This window comes from Schistocerca gregaria, chromosome 8, assembly GCF_023897955.1.
Source record: "Schistocerca gregaria isolate iqSchGreg1 chromosome 8, iqSchGreg1.2, whole genome shotgun sequence".
Taxonomy (NCBI): Eukaryota; Metazoa; Arthropoda; class Insecta; order Orthoptera; family Acrididae; genus Schistocerca; species Schistocerca gregaria.
This window is the reverse complement of record NC_064927.1, coordinates 502,829,587-502,848,485: the sequence shown is the minus strand read 5'-3', so window position 1 is coordinate 502,848,485 and position 18,899 is coordinate 502,829,587. Positions and strand designations below refer to the sequence as shown.

The window sequence follows — 18,899 nt, the reverse complement described above, 5'->3', positions numbered from 1 at the left end:
GTGTTCCAACATTTCTACGGAATCCAAACTGATCTTCCCCGAGGTCGGCTTCTACCAGTTTTTCCATTTGTCTGTAAAGCATTCGCGTTAGTATTTTGCAGCTGTGACTTATGAAACTGATGTTGTTGTTGCTGTGGTCTTCAGTCCTGAGACTGGTTTGATGCAGCTCTCCATGCTACTCTATCCTGTACAAGCTTCTTCATCTCCCAATACCTACTGCAGCCTACATCCTTCTGAATCTGCTTAGTGTATTCATCTCTTGGTCTCTCTCTTCGATTTTTACCCTTCACGCTGTCCTCCAATACTAAATTGGTGATCCCTCGATGTCTCAGAACATGTCCTACCAACCGATTCCTTCTTCTAGTCAAGTTGTGCCACAAGCTCCTCTTCTCCCCAATTCTATTCAATACTTCCTCATTAGTTATGTGGTCTACCCATCTAATCTTCAGCATTCTTCTGTAGCACCACATTTCGAAAGCTTCTATTCTTGTCTAAACTATTTATCGTCCACGTTTCACTTCCATACATGGTTACACTCCATACAAATACTTTCAGAAACGACTTCTTGACACTTAAATCTACACTCGATGTTAACAAATTTCTCTTCTTCAGAAACGCTTTCCTTGTCATTGCCAGTCTACATTTTATATCCTCTGATAGTTCGGTAATTTTCACATCTGTCAACACCTGCTTTCTTTGGGTTTGGAATTACTATATTCTTCTTGAAGTCTGAGGGAATTTCGCCTGTCTCATACATCTTGCTCAACAGACGGTAGAGTATCGTCAGGACTGGCTCTCCCAAGGCTGTCAGTACTTCTAATGGAATAATAAAGCAAAAAAAAGTAGACAATTTTTAATTTGTAAAGACCTCACACGAAAAAATACGTCTTTTGCTATCCCACTTCAGACTTGAAATTGAAAGACTCTCGAAAGTCTTGGAATCACTGGGACCCATATCTCGCCACTATCAATGTCGATAACAGACAAAAATCGTGCAGATCTTCAGATACCGGCATGGATGAATTGTCTATTTTTTTACGATTAAGTTTTATGGAACATTCACTGTGTTAGTGCTACTCACACCTGGCCAATGTTTTCCTATTCTGTTATTTCCCAACAGCACGTAGAATTTACATGGAACTTACGATAACAACGTCTAGTATGAATTTTGTATTGGCCATTAACAGAATGAAAGGCCACTGCTAACTCCTTAATGCTGAGACAGAAGTTGTCATGTAATATCACATTCATCGTTCAGTACTGCACTGTTCTTGGTGGTGATGGCTCATCTAGTGTTGTAACACCATAGCTTAGACACTACGTACCTTTTGTTGATTCATTTAGCTTTCTATTTTGTTCAACATTGCATCGTTGAACTTCTGTAATTAGTGTACAATTAATTCGATACTGTAATGAAGTATAATCTCTGTAATGATATGTTTGTATTTCTTACATAATCTCTTTGGTTATCTTCGAGGATGAATAATTTCATTTAAATAATTTTTTATAGAGATGTCAATATGAGCAAAGGTTCTGTTTTACTTAAAATGTTTGTTTGCTGTAATGTAAACTGCTAACCTTCACTTAGAGTTTTTAGTTATTTTGTATGTAAAAGGTGTTGTGGTACCCCTTGGGAACTGAACTGTGTAGCGCGCGCAAATTGCGGTTGGCCTACGTAGAAAAGGTGGAACCAAGAGTCAGTCGGGGACGAGCTAGCAATCTGTGAACTGCCCATGTGCTGTGCTGGTTGCGAGAGAGGCTTTTCCTGACGCTTTCCAATGCCTCGGATGGATGGATAGATAAAGAGCTGGAACTATTCTGAAATTGGTATCTATCATAGCCACCAAGAAATGACAGAGTCCAGCAATTCTACCTGTAAATCCACGTACCAACATGCAATCGCCACCACATTGCGCAGTCACTATAATGGAACACTATATTAATGTACATTGAAGGATCAGCTTATTGGATGTGGTAGTGTGCTCAAATAGAAGGTAATTTATAACTAAATTTATGTACCTACCTCGATTTTTTTCCTTATCATAACACCTCTCAGGTTCTTCTCTGTTTGAACTAAAGCGATTACCGAGTGTCCTTATTGAAAGAACATTAAAGCCTAGTGTTTTAACTAATTAATGCCTCTTGAACATAATAAAAAGAATGTTAAAGTTAATTTGGCAAGAGAGTGAACTAAAGAAAATGATGCTTGCCGAAAATAAATTTTCTATTGAGACTGCTTATTAATATGTTGTTGCCAACTTCAAAATTAAAAGTTCTTAAAACTAAGGCTTATAAAGTTTTGCTCACTAAATGATCACATTGCCGCCTGTTGTAAATCGCAAAAGGTGAGTCAGTATCTTTCTTACAAATATATCAGTTTTGTGTCTCACTGTAGTAAAAGTTGAAAACTGCAATTGTGTCAAGTTATATACTCATGCTTGCTAAGCACTTGTTTCTCTTGTGTATTGAAAGTGCATATTAACAGTGTAATAGAATCGATAGTTTATCCTTTATGCTCTTGATAAATGACAATTAATAGAAAGACCACTACCTATGAAAACAGTAACTTATTTTATTCAAAAGACACACACCGTTGGGTGGCTTGCGGAGTATGAATGTAGATGTAGATGTAGACAGTGAGAAGTAACATGTTAGTGAATTCGACTTTCATTCTAAATAGAAAAGTATTTAGCTGAGAGAGACTTAACCTGTGACCAGTTCATAATTTTGCAGTGAACTTCATTTACAATTTTATGTCACCTAGGAAAATGTTTGAAAAGTATTACTGAACCTATGTCCAATTTATGATCCTACAGCGAATATTAATAGTAATGTTATAAAGATCATTCAGTCTGACTAAGCTCTGAAGATAGTAGTGTGTATCGTTATCTGCTATATTTATGCAAATAATTTGTTCTGCTCTAGCTGTCAACTCCAAACTTAAACCTTTTTTTTTAAATTCTTGGAACAGTGTGGATAAATAAGTTATTGTTTGTTACTGTTTGAATATTTACGTAATTCTGACTTTCATTTCGGTCAAGCCACCTCCGTTAGGTACAACACGGTCAACATAACAAAATTCCTCTCAGAGGGTAACACTGCTTCTTCATACTATAATTACTTGAATAAGGATAACTTCACTATACGAACTGCCTTCAGCTTTGAGGTTATAGTATAGTAGTAGTTATACGTGGCTTTTCCGTGACAGGACTATTTGTCCTGTTGGGGCATAGTACGTAATAAACCAAATTTAGTATTTTATTGCCCACGCTACGTAAATCCGTTAAGCAGTGTTTTCGTGTGATCACACGTGGGGAGCCTCTGCGTCTATTGCCGAAGTGACCGGTCGCAGCCGGTACGTGCAGAGCCCCGCTGCCAGCGTGACACTGCGGACTCACCGTGACGGCCGCCCTCCTTGAGCGAGAAGTGGCTCTGTGCTCCCGTGGCCGGCGCCGCCCTGGCCGCCAGCCGCTGCTGCGCCGCCCCCAGCTGCAGCTGGTTCAGCACCTCCACGCCGCTGCAACACAACAAGCGCCGCCCTCAGTGGACCGGGTCTCAACAGGGTGGCGATGGAGCACAGAAAGACGACTCACCCTCAAACACACACACACACACACACAAAACTGTCTTTTCAGGTCTCTTGCTTCTTACAAGGGAACCTCCCCATCGCACCCCCTCAAATTTAGTTATAAGTTGGCACAGTGGATAGGCCTTGAAAAACTGAACACAGATCAATCGAGAAAACAGGAAGAAGTTGTGTGGAACTATGAAAAAAGTAAGTAAAATATACAAACTAACTAGTCTATGTGCAAGATAGGCAACATAAAGGACAATTTGAGATCAGGAGTGTCGTGGTTCCGTGGTTAGCGTCAGCAGCTGGGGATCGAGAGGTCCTTAGTTCTAGTCCTCCCTCGACCGAAAAGTTTAATTTCTTTATTTTCGCTGTTATGATCTGTCCGTTAGTTCATTGACGTCTCTGTTCACTGTAATAAGTTTAGTGTCTGTGTTTTGCGACCGCACCGCAAAACCGTGCGATTAGAAGACGAAAGGACGTGCCTCTCCAATGGCAACTGAAAACATTTGATCGCAAGGTCATAGGTCAACCGATTCCTCCACAGGAAAACATGTCTGATATATTCTATACGAAACTGGTGACGGCATGTACGTCACATGACAGGAATATGTTGTCAACCCACCTAACTTGTACACTTCGCGAATGGGCAAAAAGATTCTTCTACCTTGCCCGATTTAGGTTTTCTTCTGGATGTGATAATCACTCCCAAAAAAGTAATGAAAACATGAGTTTGTCACATAAACTGCAAGAAATGAATGCAACAGTTTCACAGTCGCACAGCTTACCTTGTGCTCTGTCAAAATATTTGTTTGTAACGTTTTCAAACTTTTCCTTGTGTAGACCGTCAAATCCTGCATACGTCCGAAGTTGATTGTGTGTGTGTGCCTGAACGTTGATAATTTTCTGAAAATAAAAAATTAAAAATTTTTATTCGAGGGAATATTTCAACCAAGGACCTCTCGTTTCACAACTGCTCATGCTAACCACAGGACCACAGCGCTACTCATCTGGTACTCACCTTAATGTTCCTCATCTCGCACATAGACTACTCAGTTTGTATATTTTGCTTATTTCTTTCATAGTTCCACACAATTTCTTCCGGTTTTCTCGATTGATCTGTGTTCAATTTTTCAAGGGCTATTCACTGTGCCAACTTATAACTAAATCTGAGGGGGGTGCGATGGGGAGGTTCCCTTGTTAGTATTTGTAGATACTACTTAATGACAAACTGCCTATTGGCTTCTGTCTCGGGTTCTTCGGCCCACGTTCATCTAATGATTTTTCTGACGTTTCGCCAGCACGAGTGGCTGGCATTAAGCTACACCCTCCATTGCCGGTAGGGGCAAGGATCAACAATAAGTAGTATAAAACTGTTAAGGCTTTCGTGGCCACTTGTTGACAAACTGCCTACGTTCATCTAATGATTTTACTGATGTTTCGCCAGGACGATTGGCTGGCATTTTGAGAATGCTTTATTGCCGGTGGTGGACTGGAGCCGAGCTCGCGGCCGCAGACTACATGTACCTGGCGCGCCAAGTCCGAGGGCTTCTCCGCGGTCGTTTCCGGTGCGGTTCTCCTCTTGCTACCTGCGACGGTCGTTCGCTGCAGTACGGGAAGCCAGGATCCGTTTACCTTTCGTGCTGAAATTGTTCGCGTGTTTTTGTATTTCTACAGCTTCTCTGAACAAGCGCGTGTGATAGTGCTTCTCTACAGCCAGAACTTCCGTGTCGGCGAATTTTATTACGTGGTCGGTCTCATTCGGTGCGTGCTCTGCCACGGCCGATTTCTCCACCTGCCCCAACCTGCAATGTCGCTTATGCTCTTTGATCCTGGTGTTGATTGATCGTCCAGTCATTCCGACATAAACTTTTTCCGCATATGCATGGTGTACGATATACTCGACGAAGTAAGGAACCACAAAAAGAAATGTCGGGGACGGCCTTTCTGCCATACATTCCCAGTGTGACGGACAGAATCGGCCGTATATTGCGCAAACATGGCATAAAGACGATTTTGAAACCGACAAGGAAGATCAAAGAGTGTCATAGATTGGCGAAGGAGAAAAGAGTCCCACTTGCTATGTCGGGAATATACCGTATGCCATGCACATGCCTTAAGGTAAACGGATCCTGGCTTCCCGTACTGCAGCGAACGACCTTCGCAGGTAGCAAGAGGGGAACCGCACCGGAAATGACAGCGGAGAAGCCCTCGGACGTTGGCGCGCCAGGTACATACAGTCTGCGGCCGCGAGCTCGGCTCCAGTCCACCACCGGCAATAAAGCATTCTCAAAATGCCAGCCAATCGTCCTGGCGAAACATCAGTAAAATCATTAGATGAACGTAGGCAGTTTGTCAACAAGTGGCCACGAAAGCCTTAACAGTTTTATACTACTTATTGTTGATCCTTGCCCCTACCTCAGGACATCTGCTTTGCACTGCTACGGCCAAATCATCAGCGTATCCCATGTTTTTGTTCACTAAATAAGTCATATCGCTAGTGTGCAGTTTGAATGATAATGGCGCGAGAGGTGAACTTCGGGGTAGTCGATTCTTGTTTTTAAATGACTTACCAGCAAGCAGTCTTAGGGTGCAGACACATTCACACCACAGACAGTAGTAATGCCAGTGGTACTGGCCACTGGAGAACACTGTGCAGCCGTCTGCCAAAGACGTCACCATACCGCCAAGGCGGACGCGCAGCTTCCCGAAACGGTGCGTATAATCACCGGTACATTAACGTCTTCTCCGATACCGTGATTAACCGTCATCAGTAACACAGCTCCACAAAAGCTAAGGCGATATAAGAGCACGTTTCAAGGAATGGCAAAAAATACTAGACAGACAGACCACTCAAAAAGTTTACTTGATCAAGATGTAGTAATGAGGATACCAAACACACGCCTCAAATCACGGAAGGCAACGCAGGAAGAGAGCTACGTAATAGGACACAACACCTGTAACCTAATAAACTCATGAAAAATGGACTGGGGGAAGCTAGTGATCATCATCTCTTAACTGATGCCTCGAAAGTACTACAAGAGCTCAACTTCCTAAGAAACGACTGGAGTAGTCTCAATCGCATGCGAAGCAATTATACAAGATTCAAGGCCGTGCTTTATAAATCGTGACTTACAGACAGCTCAATTTGTGACTATGGAGAATCTGAGCACGCTCTCGACCATATCACAAGAGTGTGTCGTGTAAGAAAATGTACTGATGATCTGACGACTTTCCAGAAGTCACACGTCGTTCTAAGAAGTGGGTACCAGATCTGGACATCGATGTCTATCAACAAAAATTTCTGTATTCTAAATATTTAATTCTGTATGTTTTTATGTCATACTTATTATGTCCTTGAGGTTCATCACGTACAAAATTCCCAATCAACACTCCCCAGTGTCTTCAGATAATTTCCTCTGTTCATGAACTAGTAACGGCGCACGTAACTTGATGTCAGAGAGATCTACGTCTACGGTACTGTGATAATGGATTCCATTTACTTGCCCAAGTTTCAGAAGCTACTACAGGTACAACAGTTGTTCAAAGTGGCGTCCCCCAGTGCGAATGTAGGTATGTCATCGTCGCACAAAATTGAGTTGTACCCGTTGTAACATCCCCGGTGTCGTCTGAACATTGTGGCAGGCAGAGGGTGGACCGACGGACACTCCCCGAACATTTACTCTCGCTGCCTAGGAAATGCCTCCACTCCAGGCGACCGACACAGGAAGTTGGAGTCCAAATGCTCTCCACTGGGTTTAACCGCGACGCCGAACAATGAGAGGCGAGTGGCAGGGAACGGAAACCCGGAACCAAGAACATACTGATAACCCAACCGATTAAGTTCCAGATTTTCACCATCCTAAGCAGATGTGGATAGAACTTAATAGATTCCTCCCTGGAGACAGTATGTACAAATACAACACGCAAAAGTGGGCTTTTGCACTGCCAGTACGTGTGGCTGTGGTGATACTGATACAATGAACCGCTTTGTAAATGACTGCCCTAACTGACGTTTCCCTGGCAGTGGAGTCTGCACGAAGCGTCCGAAGAGACGCTCCTCTGGACTGAGTCTTCCGATATCCGTGTCTACTATGACCCGCAGAATGTTTCTGCGGTCTAAATAGTAATTACACATGTGTCTTTCGTTGTGAAATATGTACAGAATTTTTTTTTGCTCTAACTGATGCAGCTGATAGTAATTTAATAATAAAGTTAAAGTGAGGAGAAGCTACACTACCATAGGAAACGCAGAATATGGCCTCGGAATGAAATCGAGTCTTGCGTATTGCTGGATGGTTCCTGCTAACGCATTACTCTCCACAAGCCTGGTCAGCCATTGTAATCGCACTCTTGCGTTCCCTAGGCAATCGGTCTCTACGTAATTGTAGTGGTGCATCTTGCAGTATGAGCGGCAAGTGTTCGGATGTCGGCTTGCGGCGCGAGACTTGTTCCTGCGGAGCCTCCATTTTGTGGGCGGAGCTACGGCCTCTCACCTGGCTGTGGGGGAGTGAAGGTGGCCAGTCTCCCTCACTGGGAAGAACCCCGCGAGGCGCCGTGTTCGCTGCGAATGCTCTGTTCTTATCGACACAGTCATTTCAGGTTGTCTTAGGTGGAAGGATATAATTTGTGGCCTCGTTTTTCTTCAGTCAAATCCCCGTGATGCATGATACCAACGCCACTATTAAACATCGTGACGCTTTCGGGCATACAAAAAAAAAAAAAAAAAAAAAAAAAAAACTCTGAGAGAAGTGTTCGGTTCTTATTTTTAATTTTTTTTTTACCTTCTGAACCAATCCTATCTCGCAAAGATTCTAGACTGATGAGAAATACTGAAAACAGATCATGCAAGTGTTTTGTAAGCTAATTCTGTCGTGGGCGAATTTCTTTCCTGTACCGTTCTTCTAAAGAATCTTACACACTGACATATTCTGTCCCTACAAATGGTTTTGTTTGCTCGTCCAATTTTAGGCAGCCCTGGACGAAAATTACTAGATATTCTGCGCTTGTTGCTGTTTTTGATAATTAACCACCAATCATAAGTGGAACAGTAGTGGGTCTTTCCGTCAACTTATGCTAAATACGTTTCATATATTTCATTTGAACGTCAACCGTCAGCCCCAGTATCAGTTATGAATTTTCTGTACGTCTGCTCCCATATTCTTGCAGTTATCTCCCGTTGCACACCGTCATCCAAAATATTGCATGATGAAGTTTGCGAAGTTTCGGCCAGGTAATTGATATACGTCGTGACCAGCAACGCTCCTACAACACTCCGCTGCAGTCCGCCCAAAGTTGTACTTCGAGATGCCGACTTCGCCCGGTTCAGAACTACGTCTTGCGATTTACTTGCGAAGAAGTGCTAAATACGGACGTTAACCTGGCTCGACGTTCTGTAATATCGTATTACGTACACAAGATCACAATGTAGAAATGCATCGAACGCCTTCCGGAAGCCGAGAGACACAGCAACCATACGGGCACAGTTGCCTGCGGTCTTCTTCATCTCATGGACGAATATTGCGAACTTAAATTCACGAGATCGCCACTCGTCGAATCCCTGTCATAACATGTAAATCAGTAGACATAAGACATTTTTTGCAGTTATACAACCAACTGACGTCACCGTATCTGCATTATGTGCATCTGTCTGTTGATCCTTCTTCAAAGCGCAAATGAGGGCTCTTTTTTCCAGTCGCCTGCAACGTTTTGTTGCTGAACCGGCCTACAACGGCAGTGCTTTAACACAGTGTACAGAGAGTAACAGAAAACGTATTTGAAATTTCTCTGTTTGTGCGATGACCGAGGTACCGTATTACGACGTTCTACAATGCAACAATTTCGGAAGACTGAATTCACTATTACGGCCCTCTCTGTGTCATCGTCCACGACGGTACCGCAGAGTCAGTGAGTACAATCAACAAGCCATGCGCAACATCGGAACTTCTGGTGCTTATTCGACAGGTCGTAATGGAAGATTTTGCTATAGAATTCATTGTACACTTCTTGGCTTTGTCTCCTCACGTTTGTTTTGACTTTGTAAAATTTTTTCTCGCCAACAGAGGTTGCACTGCGTTTAATTCTACTGTGAAACTCCAAATTGCTTTAGCAGCTAGTTTGTACTTCGCTGAGCTTTCTAGGTGAAAAACATCAGACAGTTAGAACAATTCTCCTCGAACTGTTTGCTTATATCTGTATCTAAATCAACGCAATTTGCTACTACGGGAATACATTTGTTACCCTTTACTGTAGTATCATCCGGTACTCTAAACGGACCGTTCTCATTTAGACAATAGCGTGGCATGATCAGAGGGACAGAAAACATGGAGAAGCAATACCGTGACGACATTGAAGCAAACTGAGTAAATCTGCGCTATGTTTCATGTCATTACAAGAAAGGTGTATGTTAAAAGTTAGTAATGCACTGACGGAAAAAATAGAAATACCAAAATGGAGTTGTGCTACATAAATGAAAGTTGGTAGGCGTGTTTCTACATCTGAAAGATGATGTCCATTCAAATTTCACATAAGAGGTACAGAGAGAATGCCGATCAGGTTTGCTTTTGTAAGATGGCGAGAACTATGCCTCTTACATGAAATTATAGATCACCTAACTCACGTTGAGCGAACAGTAGGGATGAACAAAAATGACTGACAAGGCACAATGCATCTTGTAGAGGGTATAGTATGGACGTATTGGAATAATTAATGTCGGGTGATGGTTTTAAAGTAATTCACACGACATGAAAATTTTGTGGAGACGCGTCGATTTACTGGAGGCTAGATTATCCCAGACAAGTATTTGAGTGACTGTGGCCGGTGGGGGAGCGGCGAAGGGAAGCGACAATAGGCAGCTTAGGGCGGCTCAAGCTCTGAGAAAGGGGTAACGGGGCGCGGCCCCCAGCTGCCTTAAGATGAGTGACAGTGAGTGGCTGGTTGACCACATGCTGGTGTACTGGGAAGGAGATGGAGAACTTGTACGCCTGTTGATAAATGTCCGTCGTCCCGTTTTCAGTGAAACATGCGAGAAAGTCGCGCAAAGCTACGGTGGAGCGGTCAACAGAGGCCAAAATATGCGTGTTCGTGACTATAGCAACTTCACGCTGAATTGACGGTCTGCAGAGTCTGAAGTCAATCAGGTCAAGAGCGACAGAATGAAATATGCCGGCCTCTCATGGGAACATAGGACCAAGGAATTTGAAGTACTCTCCTGGGAGTCAGAATTCCGGAAAAATTGGTGTTTCAGCAGACGCTAACCTTGATGGGTGGCCTGGGAGGAGCTAAATAGCAGAAGTTGAGAGGAAGGGAAATTTTGTGAGAATTTGTTCACTTCCCAGAGCAGGCATTGGTCGGCGCTGGGGAGCGACGCATAATTAACGTGACTTGTGCTGCAGTTAGTGTAAGTGATTTTGCTGGAGGGCAAACCGAGGCGAAGAGTGGACTGGGAGAAGTCTCCATAGTGGTCTTCCGCTCCCAGCTTGCCTAGAGTGCGGACGTGGCGTTCTTTACTCAGCTTGCCTGAGAGAGAGTGAGCATCTCTGCACTTTAGGACTTAGCAAATGGAACGATTGAGCTTGGAGATAGGAAGTTTTGGTTTAGCTATGTACTGAGCAAGATAGCTAGGACTGAATAGGCGAGCGCAGCCTTGCAGCACCACGAGGTCGGCCGACGTCCGCACAACGACTCCGCTCCGCCACGCTGTATTCGGTGATATTCCGCCCGCTCTGGCCACTGATTAATTTGCTGGATCACGTCGGCAAAGTTTCCACGTGGGTTTCATGGGCCGTGTATTGGGGAATTCTTCTCGCACTTCGCATTACGCCTGGGTCAGTCGATAGGAATTAATTTTGATTTATCGCGCTTTACTCCACGTAAAAGCAATTTATTATCACTACATGATAGGAGAGTCATGTAATGTGATGATGGAAGGTCGGGAATTAGAATAAATTTGTGCTAATCGACTGCATCTGTTTTCAATCAAGTAGTCGAAATCCCAAGTCATTTTCTCAATTAATTTTATGTTCAACATTTGCATCTGGTGTTCAATAGCTGAATATAACATCAATGTGCACCCCTTTTTAATTAAAAGTGATCTATTCTGAATCAATTAATGTCAACACTGCCACCGCAGTTCAATCAGGAGTCACAGGGCCTTATTACGTTCTTTGCGTTATCCGATATTGCGGCAGTTTTGCACTCTCTCTTGATCTGTTAGTCAATTACCTGGGGTGAACACACGCCAAAACCAGTAAGTAACGGGTGTTACAATATTAGGCAAGAATACTTTCAGGTGACAAAAACGCCTCTACCAGCACCTCCGTGAGTTTGAACGAGGTCGTTTGCCAGAGCTACGAGGAGCCGGATGTTCCTTCTGGGATACTGCAGGTAGACGTGGCAGGGATGTATCCACTGTACGTGACTGCTGGCAGCGGTGTTCGCGAGAATATTCGGTCGTAAGAACACCGGGATTTGGACGGCCATGTGTCACCAACGAGAGGGAAGATCATCGTGTTCTGCGAATGGCTATGACGCAGCACACTTCATCTGCAGCAATCTGAGCAGCAGTTGGCACCACAGTGACACAGCGAACTCTTACAGATCGGTTACTTCAATAACAACTCCGCCGGCCGGTGTGGCCGAGCGGTTCTTGGCGCTTCAGTCTGGAACCGCGCGATCGCTGCGGTCGCAGGTTCGAATCCTGCCTCGGGCATGGATGTATGCTATGTTCTTAGGTTAGTTAGGTTTAACTCGTTCTAAGTTCTAGGGGACTGATGACCTCAGATGTTAAGTACCATAGTGCTCAAAAAAAAAAAAAGGGCCCGAGACAAACGCCATATGTGACTTCTTTGTGACTTCAATGGTGTCAAGCGAGAGCTCGGGTAGGGTAGAGTCTTGTTGTGTTTTATGACGAAAGCTGGTTCTGGGTCGGTGCCAGTGATGGCCTGATGTGGCCAGGAGGAGCCTGTTGAGGACTTGCAAATAACCTGTCTGCATGCAAGAGACACGGGACCTGCACCTGGAGTTATGGTGTGGGGTGAGATTTCGTACGATGCTAGGAGAGCCCTCGTGCCCCACGCCTGGGAAACTGTGTGTCGATCTAGTGATTGGCTCTGTTGTGCTGCCATTCACGAACAGCACTCAAGGGGGTGTTTTCCAACAAGACACCGCCCGCCCACATACCGCTATTATAACCCAACATGCTGTGCAGAGCGTCGGCATGTTGTCTTGTCCTGCTCGATCACCAAATCTGTCTCCAGTCGAGCAGATATGGGACGTCATCGGATGACAACTCCAGGGTCATCCACAAACAACATTAACGGCCCCTGTATTGACCGACCAAGTCCAACAGGCATGGAACTCCACCCGTCACCTGCACAACACAATGCATATACGTTTACATGCTGGCATTCAACATTTTTGCGGTTACACCGGCTATTTATGTACCAGCAGTTCAATTTTGCAGTGGCTTATCTCGCACTTACATCAACTTGTGACCTTGCAAAGTTAATCACTTAAATACGTTGTCCAGGCTAATGTATTACCTAAATTTCATTACTCCATATCAATTATTTTTTGGGGTTGCATTTTTTCCGTCAGGGTAGATAATTCGTAAAACAATTACATCAGATACTTAATGTCTAGTTACGGCCAGAAACGAAATATCGCTGACTGTAGTGGTCGAACGCAAAATATGTGTCGTCTGCAATCAGTTTCAGTAGATTTTATACATGAAAATACTGGAACCTCAGGCCAGGGCTTAATCTCCGCCGTACTGCGGCTCAACGGTGTTCCGGAGCCTTCAACTGAATTTATTTTTGACTCATTAGAACAAGTCGGCTCAGGAGACTTAAAACAGTACACGTGTATTGTTTGGCAATGTAACCATAATTTGCCGCTGATACGTATCTTAGGGATTTTCCTGTTCAAGTCTGTTGCTTATTTGTAATAATGAATATAAACTTAAATCAACCCAGTTGTAATATAACTCAATGAGTAGAAGACAAATGACATTTAAACCATTTACTAAACATCTAACTCTGTGTCTCATGTCACATTGTGTTCTATTTTCTCCAACTCTCCAGGAGATCTGATTTGTGAGTGACGTAATAATCGTTCATGGCTAAATGCTAAATCCTCTGTTAATTAATAGTGGACACAGGTTTACCGAGCAGCTACAATGCAAATGTCGGAAAGTTGCGGCTGGCATTCGTTGAGAACATGATATCCTGCTCACGAAGACTGTCGACTTGTGCCGATATGTGTGGAGCAGAGTCCGGCAGTAAAGTTACACTACTACGAGAACCTGTTGTTTACATTAAATGTTGGGGTTTTATTGTTTTGATTATAAGAATTTAAGATTTAAATACCTGAGATATTTTTGTCTGGGGCGAAGTTTTGGGGTGGGAGAGAGGTTCTGTCATTGAAAAGATGCGTTCTGGCAACTAAAATTTTAGAAATCAAGCACTGCCTCAGACGTTTAGTTGAGTAACATTCACAAGACAAGGACAAGGTCTGGAAAAGTCAGTTTGGAATCGACAATGAGTACATAAATATATAAAAATCTGTAGAAAATAGTGTAATACAACACTTTCAGAGCTTAACAGAAAATGTAGAAAGGACCGCTCTAGAAAAAGCTTACTTTTTTTCAAGCACTAATTATCCATCAACATACGTTTTGAATTTGGAACAAGAGATATTAACTTATGTTAGGGTAAGGTTGCTCAAGTCATACCCCTTAACGGAAATTTACTGTATATGGCAGGGTAATTTAAATAACACAATTCGTCTTGTGCGCACTGAAGCTTCATTTATCAAGCTATCAACCAGATTCTACACAAATACGAAAACTTTTCTCAAAATGATATTTCAACCTTTTAAAAAGCTGCATCTTCGTTACAATTAAAGAGCCTGATTTCCTAATTCGTACACCCTATAGCGTGAGCTATACTCAGGATAATAAGTGAGCGACGACGTACTAAATCCATGCAATAATGTAACAAAAGTCACAGTAAGCGCAGAACAGGGAATCAGTGATCATAAGGCCGTTGCAGCATCCCTGAATATGGAAATAAATAGGAATATTTTTTAGCAAGAGTAATAGGAGGCAGATTTCAGACTACCTAACAGATCAAAACTAAAATTTCTGTTCCGACACTGATAATGTTGAGTGTTTATGGAAAAAGTTCAAGGCAATCGTAAAATGTATTTTAGACAGCTATGTGCCGAGTATAACTATGAGGGACGGTGAAAAACCCACTGTGGTACAACAACAAAGTTAGAAAACCTCTAGCGTGCCACAGGGGAGTGTTGTGGGACCACTACTTTTCACAATGTATATAAATTGCCTAGTAGATAGTGTCGGAAGTTCCATGCGGCTTTTCGCGGAAGATGCTGTAGTATACAGGGAAGTTGCAGCATTAGAAAATTGCAGCGAAATGCAGGAAGATCTGCAGCGGATAGGCACTTGGTGCAGGGAGCGGCAACTGACCCTTAACATAGACAAATGTAATGTATTGCGAATACATAGAAAGAAGGATCATTTATTATATGATTACATGATAGCGGAACAAAAACTGGTAGCAGTTACTTTTGTAAAATATCTGGGAGTATGCGTACGGAACGATTCGAAGTGGAATGATCATATAAAATTAATTGTTGGTAAGGCGTGTGCCATTCATTGGGAGACTCTTTGGAAAATGTAGTCCATCAGGAAAGAAGGTGGCTTACAAAAGAGTATTGCTCATCAGTGTGGAATCCGTACCAGGCCGGGTTGACAGAGGAGATAGAGAAGATGCAAAGAAGAGCGGCGCGTTTCGTCACAGGGTTATTTGGTAAGTGTGATAGCGTTATGGAGATGTTTAGCAAAGTCAAGTGGCAGACTCTGCAAATGAGGGGCTCTGCATCGCGGTGTAGCTTGCTGTCCAGGTTTCGAGAGGATGCGTTTCTGGATGAGGTATCGAATGTATTGCTTCCCCCTACTTATACCTCCCGAGGAGATGACGAATGTAAAATTAGAGAGATTCGAGCGCGCACGGAGGCTTTCCGGCAGTCGTTCTTCCCGCGAACCGTAGGCGACTGGAACAGGAAAGGAAGGTAATGGCAGTGGCACGTAAAGTGTCTTCCGCCACACACCGTTGGGTGGCTTGCGGAGTATAAATGTAGATGCAGATGTGTGGCAAAGGGAAACCGACCAATGACGTGCATTGTTTGTTACCTGGAAGAGTAACTGATTTTGAGAGTTGGATGTTTATTATTTGTTTAACTTTAGAAATGTTGCTTCCGACTGTACGCTAACTAAATAAATGCCTCGAAATATATGTGGGATCGATTTCTGACCTACACACGTATTGAGAGAATATATAGGAAACACATTACAAATTTTAAGAAAGTAAATTACTTAACTTGGCATGTCAAAAATCAGTTGTTTTGCACAGATACCATAAAAATATTTCTTAATTTTACAGCTGAATTACCTCTAAACTTTTGGTGTGTGTACTATGCCCTTCAGGTCCCTTTTTCTACTTTTGTACATTTTATGAAATGTTATAGGCATAGGAGAAATTTTTCCGATGTTATCCATCCACTTGTGGAGCATACAAATACTGTTCTTGGTAGAGCTCCTCTTTTTAGGACATAATTCGTTCTTCTATGTTTAAATGTTAACACTGCAGGTATGAATTCACCTCCTGAATTCACTGTGCACACACATGACGTTGTCAGATCTCTTTCGCCGCTTGTGGTTGCTCCCATCCAGTATTTGCCTTCTCGGGGAAATCACTTTAGATGTTTTGTGATCTGTGGATATGCAGTTTCATAAGTGTCATATATCTGGTCGACAGTAATATGCTCTTTATTGAGCCTCTTCCTTCGCTCCAACGATATTGCTTTGGGAAGTCGCAGGGACAAAGTGGGATGATGTTTGATAGGCCTGTAATACCATTTCTTACCGGCTATCTTTTTCTATTTATTGAAGCGAAGCTGTAGATGATTATCTCAGAAAATTGGTTGGCAAGAGTCCTTAATTCAATTATATTTACTCCGAAGAAGCCAGATTCTAAATTAATTATAAACTGTGGTAAATCAGCTTCCATATCTGCTGTCATATCATTAGGTCTTCCAAATTTTGACATTTTGTTTAAACCCTTCAAATGACGACGCAGTGTAGGCTTCGGTATATTATATCTTCTACATGCTTCCTTAAATACAGTTTCACTATTCCGATGGTTCAGTAAAGCCTCTTCCATATCTTCTTGCCTCCACTTATTGTACGCTCCCTTTATCATTGTCCACGGACAAACGGCAAACTGTTGTTGGGAATCCGTTGTGCAGTGAGGGAGGACGAAAAACAGGCACGTACAGTGGTGCCATGATGATGTTGTACTGGGATCCACGCTTCAGAGAGTTGGGTCAGTTCCTTGCAGCAGCCCGAAAAGAGCTGGGCTTCAAAGAGACAGACGAAAAATTCGTGACACTACAGTCACGCTCATAAATTAAGGTTAATTGCAGCATGTGGTGCCACACAACGTGGCACTATAAAAACACTGACGCTAATAGCATGGGCACATAGGGAACACACACGACATAGATCAATAAGTCCACGGTATTGGCAATAGGTTGAGAAAACCGTCCCGAAACACACGTGCTACAAAACGCCAATGTTTCGTGCGCATGTACCCCGACATCAAGATGGGATATGATCACCATGCACACGTACACAGGCCGCGCAAAGGGTTGGCATAGTCTGGATCAGGTGGTCGAGCAGCTGCTGGGGTATAGCCTCACATTCTTACACCTGTGCCTGTAGTAAATCCTGAAGTGTCGTAGGGGTTTGTAGACGTGCATCGATACGTCGACCGAGAGCATCCCAGACGTGCTCGATGGGGTTTAGATCTGGAGAACACGCAGACCCCTCCATTCGCCTGATATCTTCTGTTTCAGGGTACTCCTCCACGATGGCAGCGCGGTGGGGCCGTGGGTTATCATCAATCAGGAGGAAGGTGGGACCCACTTCACCCCTGAAAAGGCGGACATACTGCTAAAAAATTACGTCCCGATACATCTGACCTGTTACAGTTCCTCTGTCAAAGACATGCAGGGTTGTACGTGCACCAATCATAATCCCAACCCACACCATCAAACCAAACCCTCCATATGGGTCCCTTTCAAGGACGTTAAGGAGTTGGCATCTGGTTCCTTGTCCACACCAGATAAAACCCGGCATTAATCACTGTTCAGACTATACCTGGACTCGGTGAACATAAACTGGGACCACTGTTCCAATGACCGTATACTGTGTTCTTGACACCAGGCTTTAAGGGCTCTCCTGTGACCAGGGGCCAGTGGAATGCCCTTTGGAGGTCTCTGGGCGAACCATGTCTGTTCAGTCGTCTGTAGAGTGTGTGTCTGGAGACAACTGTTCCAGTGGCTGCGGTAAGGTCCCGACCAAGGCTATCTGCAGTAATCCGTGGCCGTCTGTTGGCACTGACGGTGAGATATAGGTCTTCTTGTGGTGTTGTACACTGTGGACGTCCCGTACTGTAGCACCTCGACACGTTTCCTCTCTGCTGGAATCGCCCCCATAATCTTGAGATCACACTTTGTGGCACACAGAGGGCCCGTGCTACGACTTGCTGTGTTTGACCAGCCTCCAGTCGCCCTAGAATTGTACCCCATGTTGTTGTTGTTGTGGTTTTCAGTCCTGAGACTGATTTGATGCAGCTCTCCATGCTAATCTATCCTGTGCAAGCTCCTTCATCTACCAGTACCTGCTGCAACCTACATCCTTCTGAACCTGCTTAGTGTATTCATCTCTTGGTCTCCCTCTACCATTTTTACCCTCCACGCTGCCCTCCAATACTAAATTTGTGATCCCTTGATGCCTCAGGACATGTCCTACCAACTGATCCCTTCTTCTAGTCAAGTTGTGCAACAAACTTCTCTTCTCCCCAATCATATTCAAAACCTCCTCATTATTTACGTGATCTACCCACCTAATCTTCAACATTCTTCTGTAGCACCACATTTCGAAAGCTTCTATTCTCTTCTTGTCCAAACTGTTTATTGTCCATGTTTCGCTTCCATACATGGCTACACTCCATACAAATACTTTCAAAAAAGGCTTCCTGACACTTAAATCTATACTCGATGTTAACATATTTCTCTTCTTCAGAAACGCTTTCCTTCCCACTGCCAGTCTACGTTTTATATCCTCTCTACTTCGACCATCATCAGTTACTTTGCTTCCCAAATAGCAAAACTCCTTCACTACTTTAAGTGTCTCATTTCCTAATCTAATTCCCTCGGCATCACCCTACTTAATTCGACTACA

At 43.5% G+C, this 18,899-nt stretch overlaps 1 protein-coding gene across 1 annotated transcript in view; it reads right to left on the bottom strand.

The window, feature by feature from the left end:
* Positions 1-18,899, bottom strand: part of LOC126285273 (T-box transcription factor TBX1-like) — a 431,754-nt gene that overhangs the window by 71,809 nt on the left and 341,046 nt on the right. Inside the window, exon 8 of the mRNA XM_049984563.1 lies at positions 3,399-3,517. Within this exon, the coding sequence (XP_049840520.1) occupies positions 3,399-3,517 (119 nt within the window). The remainder of the gene's footprint in view (positions 1-3,398; positions 3,518-18,899) is intronic.